At 46.3% G+C, this 5,609-nt stretch overlaps 1 protein-coding gene across 1 annotated transcript in view; it reads right to left on the reverse strand.

Moving 5' to 3' along the window:
• DNAH3 (dynein axonemal heavy chain 3) overlaps positions 1–5,609 on the reverse strand; it is a 149,958-nt gene that overhangs the window by 41,388 nt on the left and 102,961 nt on the right. The window contains exons 38-42 of the mRNA XM_019507713.1: positions 5,126–5,226; positions 4,917–5,022; positions 2,505–2,634; positions 1,768–2,004; positions 1,160–1,263 (exon numbers count right to left, since the gene is read on the reverse strand). Coding sequence (XP_019363258.1) covers positions 1,160–1,263; positions 1,768–2,004; positions 2,505–2,634; positions 4,917–5,022; positions 5,126–5,226 — 678 coding nt within the window. The remainder of the gene's footprint in view (positions 1–1,159; positions 1,264–1,767; positions 2,005–2,504; positions 2,635–4,916; positions 5,023–5,125; positions 5,227–5,609) is intronic.

Raw genomic sequence — 5,609 nt, forward strand, 5'->3', positions numbered from 1 at the left:
AATAGGCTACAATCAGACCTAGACAGGTTGCAGGGGTGGGCGGATGAGAACAGGATGGGATTCAACACCGACAAGTGCAAGGTGCTGCACCTGGGGAGGAAGAGCCAGCACCATACCTACAGCATGGGGAACTCCCTTCTCATCAGTGCAGAGGCGGAAAAGGATCTTGGAGTCATCATTGATGCCAAAATGAACATGGGCTGACAGTGTGGGGATGTGGTCAGGAAGGCCAACCGTACCTTGTCATGCATCCACAGATGCATCTCAAGCAGATCCAAGGAGGTGATCCTCCCTCTCTATGTGGCACTGGTCAGGCCGCAGTTGGAGTACTGCGTCCAGTTCTGGGCGCCGCACTTCAGGAGGACAACATGGAGAGGGTCCAGAGCAGGGCCACTCGCATGATCAGGAGGCAGCAGGACAGGCCCTACGAGGAGAGGCTAAGGGACCTGAACCTGTTCAGCCTCCACAGGAGAAAGCTGAGGGGGGATCTAGTTGCTGTATACAAACTAGTCAGGGGGGACCAGCAGGCACTGGGGGAGTCCCTGTTCCCCTGAGCACTACCAGGAGTGACAAGAAATAATGGTCACAAGCTGGCAGAAGGTAGATTCAGACTAGACATCAGGATGTGCTACTTCACTGTCAGGGCAGCTAGGAGCTGGAACCAACTTCCAAGAGAAGTGGTGCTGACTCCTACCCTGGGGGTCTTTAAGAGGAGGCTAGATGAATACCTTGCTGGGGTCATTTGACCCCAGTACTCTTTCCTGCCATGGCAGGGGGTCAGACTTGATGATTTACTCAGGTCCCTTCTGACCCTACCAACTAGGAAACTATAACCCGTGGGGAAGATCAGAAGCAATGGATACAAACTCCTGGAAGCTTATTTCAGGCTCAATTCCAGGAAAAATTCCTTCACAGTCAGGGTGTCCAGACTGTGGAATAAAATCCCTCCAGTGGTGGTGCAGTCATCTGCCCTAAAAATCTTCAAAAGGAGACTGGACAGTCACCTCGCTGGGGACCCCAGTTGTCTTTTCCTGCCTAGTTCAGAGGGACTGGACCCAATGATCTACCAAGTCCCTTCCAGCCCCTAAGAGTCTATGAATCAATCTATGAATCATTTATCACTCAGTTACTGTCTATAATGGAAAAGATTAAGGTTAACCTTTGCACCAGTAGGTATCATTTGCTCTTCTTTAGTGATGTAATCAGTCCACATGTTCCACTGCCCACTGGCCTGCTTGTGAAAATAAAAGTCGTACACACTCCCTGTTAATTGAGAAAGACAATAGAAGAAAACACTGATTAGACAGCAAATATAATACATTACATCATTTTAGCATGTGAAGTTCTGAGCATTTCCTCTTATCATTTTTCACCCCCAGGATTGAAAAGGTTAAATGAAAACATTTTCTTTATATGCCTGTTATATACACAGAATCCAATGCTGAGAGATGGTGAATGCTTTTGTAAATAATAGGAAGGACCCTCCCCTCCTGTTGACTCTTATGGTCAGGAAGTTGCTAGGAGCAGCCTAACTAAGCTCACTGCACATGGCTTTATTGTCCCACCACAAACTAGGACACATGCTGCCCATAGTTAAAGCAGCAGGAAAGGGCTCCCCACTGTGCAGGCCCCAGGCTTGGCAGGCATAATCTCAGCAACAGCGGAAACATCTGCTGGGTACCATATTCTGCCATACACCATTCGGAGGATTTAGCAGGGTTGTAAAGCAATGGAAAGAGCAGCATAAACAAAGTTATGAAACATAACCTCTTTCTGGAAAGATATTGTTTTTGGTGAGCTTCACACTTTTGGGGCGTGGGTTCTCATCATCCATTCCCATTAACAAGTTGCGATAAAAGACATCAAATTTCTTTCTGCTGTCTGCATCGATGGTCCCACCAATTGTCCAAACCAAAGCAAAAAGGAAAAGTCCCTGCAGCCATAAGATAATCTGCTGACTAGACATAGTTTCACCATCCTCAGTATTTGACTGCCTTATTTCATCTGAAAAAGGTACATTCAATTTTGGTTAAATGCTACTAATGATTAAAAATCATAATGCAAAGCCTGCTCATTAAAAACATTCTACACCTAACCCTGAGCACAGGCTTCAGTGGAGCAATACCAACTTATACTGGGTGAAAATCTGGCCGTCTCCTAAGAGTGTAACATATTGTTTTCAATTATAAATGAATGAGTGGGAAAATATCTTGAAGGGTTCTAAATATTTTATTAGGATGCTAGCAAACAGTAAGCTGAACATATGGGCTACACCAAGAGGACCTTATTCAGGTTTGTAAAGCACTAAGATCCTGAGATGAGAGGTGCTACATAAGTGTTATTACCATCGATAAACAAAGATCTGGACCATGTGATCCAACCATCCCTCTTCATGCTGGAGGAAGGCCTCAGGCATTTATTCACATCAGATGGCCTGGATTTTCTATTATTGCAACACATCAGAAAAAAAGAAATATGAAAATGAGGTATTAAATGATACTTACCAAGCAGACAGGTATAGAGTCTCATCATGCTATAGGTTAGATGAATAGAGGATGTCTGTACTAAGACTTTGCACTGAAGGCGAATAAACTCCAAGCAAGGCTGAACTAGCCACATAAACATGTCATTGACCTGTAAACAGAAAAGGAGATTGTTTTAAAGCAGTGTAGTTGTCCAAATACATATACTCGCTAGGGCTGTGTAAAATGGCTATGCCTCATTTTGATTTCGGATTCAGCCGTTTCAGAGGACAATGATTCGTTTTGGTGTTTCAGATCACTGCTCCGTTTTAATTCGGACGAATTTGTTGCGCAGTTTCAACGCTGTTTTGGAGATTCAGATTGACTGGGGAGAGGCAGGCACAGCCGGGTGGCTACAGGTTCTCCTGTGGCTCCTCCAGCTGTGCCTGCCTCTGCCCAGGTGGGGAGAGCTGCGGGAATGCCCCCATGGCTGTCCTGCCCGTCCCCATCCTCTGCCCAGCCCCAACCTAGTCCTAGCACTTTAAAAAAAAAAAAAAAAAAAGCTCTGTACTCATCAGATGCAGAAACAGCAATTGGGGCCTCTGGGCACTCATGGCAGAGCACCCCTCCGTGCAGCACAAGGCAGCAGGGGGCAGCGAAGATCGCCTCCCTCCCCCCAGCCTAGCACCGGAGCAGCAGCTGCTCCATGGTGTGGGTACAGCACGGCTTGGCAGCATGCTGGGAGCTGGGGCTGCTGCGAGTGACTGCTGGAGCTGCCCCAGCTCCCAGACACCCTGCCAAGCTGCACTGCACCCATGTCATGGGGCAGCTGCCACACAGCTGTCAGGCAGAGGGGCAGGGCAGGGCAGGGCTGGGCAGGGGGGGAGGAGAGGTGATAGGGAACAGGGGCTGTGCAGGGGGGCTCTGCCAGGACGCCCCAGATCCCCCACAGCCCTTGCTACAGCCAGTGAGTGGGGGCTTTTTTTCTTTTTTTTTAAGGTGTCGGGAGGCTGGGCCAGGTGGGGGATATGGCCAGGCAGGGCAGCCATGGGGGCTTTTCCCACGGCTCCCCCAGCTATACTTGGCACATGCTGTGCCGAGCAGACTCAGGTGCTGGCCCCAGCCAGCAGTGGCAGCCTGCTGTCATCTTGCACACAGATCCAGGAGCCTGTGGCCCCCAGAAGGGCTGCAGGGCTGTGCCAGACTCTTCCCAGGAGATGCAGGACCCTGGATCGGTGCGCAGGATGACAGCAGGCTGCCACCCCTCCCCAAGAGCACTGGATTGGAAGGGACCTCAGGGACAGCTTGCAGACACTGGCCAGCTCCAGATGTCAATATCAGAGCAGTCCTTGTGCCCCCCTTCCCCCTCCCTCTTCTTAGTTTCTGTTTCCCTGCAAGCCCAGCTCCAAAACATCTGAAACACTTCTGAAACATTTTGGATGGTTTCATTTAGTTTTGGAGATGTTTCAGAGCCTTCTGTTTAATTTTGGATTCGGTGTTTCGGGCACCAAAATGGGCTGAAACACCTCCAAAATTAAATGGCTGCCGAATTTCATACTACCCAGATCTGCTGACTGGGGCAGGAGGAAGTTAGCTATGGTCCAACCTCTTTCCTGTCCTTCACATGAGAAAAATGTTGCTCCTGAACCAAGTGAAAATATCAGCAGAATCTTAAGGATCACATTATCTACCCACCCACTAATACTGGATTCCTTGAACTTGAATTTTCTATTGAAGTTTTAACTTGTTTTTATTCAAGTTTTATTGTTGCTTCACTTACAACTAGAAAACCAACAGTGGGATGTAATGGGGTCCAACCTCGGACAGGCAGGGGTGCAGCTCCAGTTTCAGCCCCAAGCCCTGGGCCAAAGCCAAAGCTAAGTTGCCATCTGCCCTGGACCAGTATTTGAATCCAAGATGAGGCTTTTTTGCCCCACACTGATTGGGAGAAAAAAAAACTTATCTTGGATTCAAGTAAATAAGGTAACTATATTTATGCTACAGTTTTCAGTCCCTACCAAAATACTTCTAAATGCAGAACTGGATATTATTAAAACAGGAGAAGTGCAATATTGCTAATTTAGTCTCATCCCTTATTTCAGAACAGTGTTTAGAAATCCTCACAACACGAGTAGTCCTTATATTCACGTGAATGATCCTACTCAACCTGGCAAATGTTTGCAGGACCAGGTACTTGATGAAGATAATATTATGATGGGCATTCCTTACAAGCACTAAACACATGAGAGGCCCATACAGCACATTTCTAATGCATACTTTTCCCCACAATTTTTTTCAGGGACCCATCGTATTTGCAGTTCTCAGGCCCATTACTAAGTCCCTGTAAGGCAATGGGTAGTTTCCAAAAACTAACTGCTGAGAAGCATGCAATTGATATAGGGGTCCTTGGATTCAGTGGGACAGTAAAATAAAAGAAGAAATTGAAGCTCATACCAGTTCTCTATGTTCCTGTTGCAGGTCTGGGGGTAGTGTGTTCATGTAGGAATCCTTCAAAGGCTTCCAGCCTAGCTGCTGAGGATCCATATAGATCATCCCACACCTAGGAAGAATAAGTAGTTACGATGCAGAAATGTATTTGCAATGCATATTCAAATTTGGGTCTGTTGCATGGGATAGGTCAGCATTGGCTGCTTCCACATTACCTGCTGACAGTTGCTGGTGATGCCTCCTCTAAATCGGCTGGCTCAAAAATTAAACTCATTTTGGAATTCATCTGAATTATTTCACCACTCATTAAACACAGCTAGAAGGAAAACATCCCATGAATATGGGTTAATCATGTTATAGCTGAGCATTCATTTATACTCATGTCTGTCACAAGTTCAACTGTTGCACTTAATGCGAATTTGCATTCATTTATGTTTTCCCAGCATGTGATATTTATAGACCCTGTCTTAGCTCTTCCATTTGCTACTGCTACTAGTCACAAAGAAAAAGAGAATGCTGCAGTGTTATCTGTCTCTGGTTTGCTAATACTTTTTCAGCAGCTAAAGATCATGATTATTTTGTAAATAAATGAATTTCAATTCCAACTGGAGAGATACATTCATGTATTTTATTTTACTTAGAAGAGCTGTATAACGACAGGCAATAAACAACCTCACTTCAGTAAATTAGAGGATTCCT

The sequence above is a fragment of the Gavialis gangeticus genome, unplaced genomic scaffold (assembly GCF_001723915.1).
Source record: "Gavialis gangeticus isolate Ggan-Ray unplaced genomic scaffold, GavGan_comp1, whole genome shotgun sequence".
NCBI classification, from domain to species: Eukaryota; Metazoa; Chordata; order Crocodylia; family Gavialidae; genus Gavialis; species Gavialis gangeticus.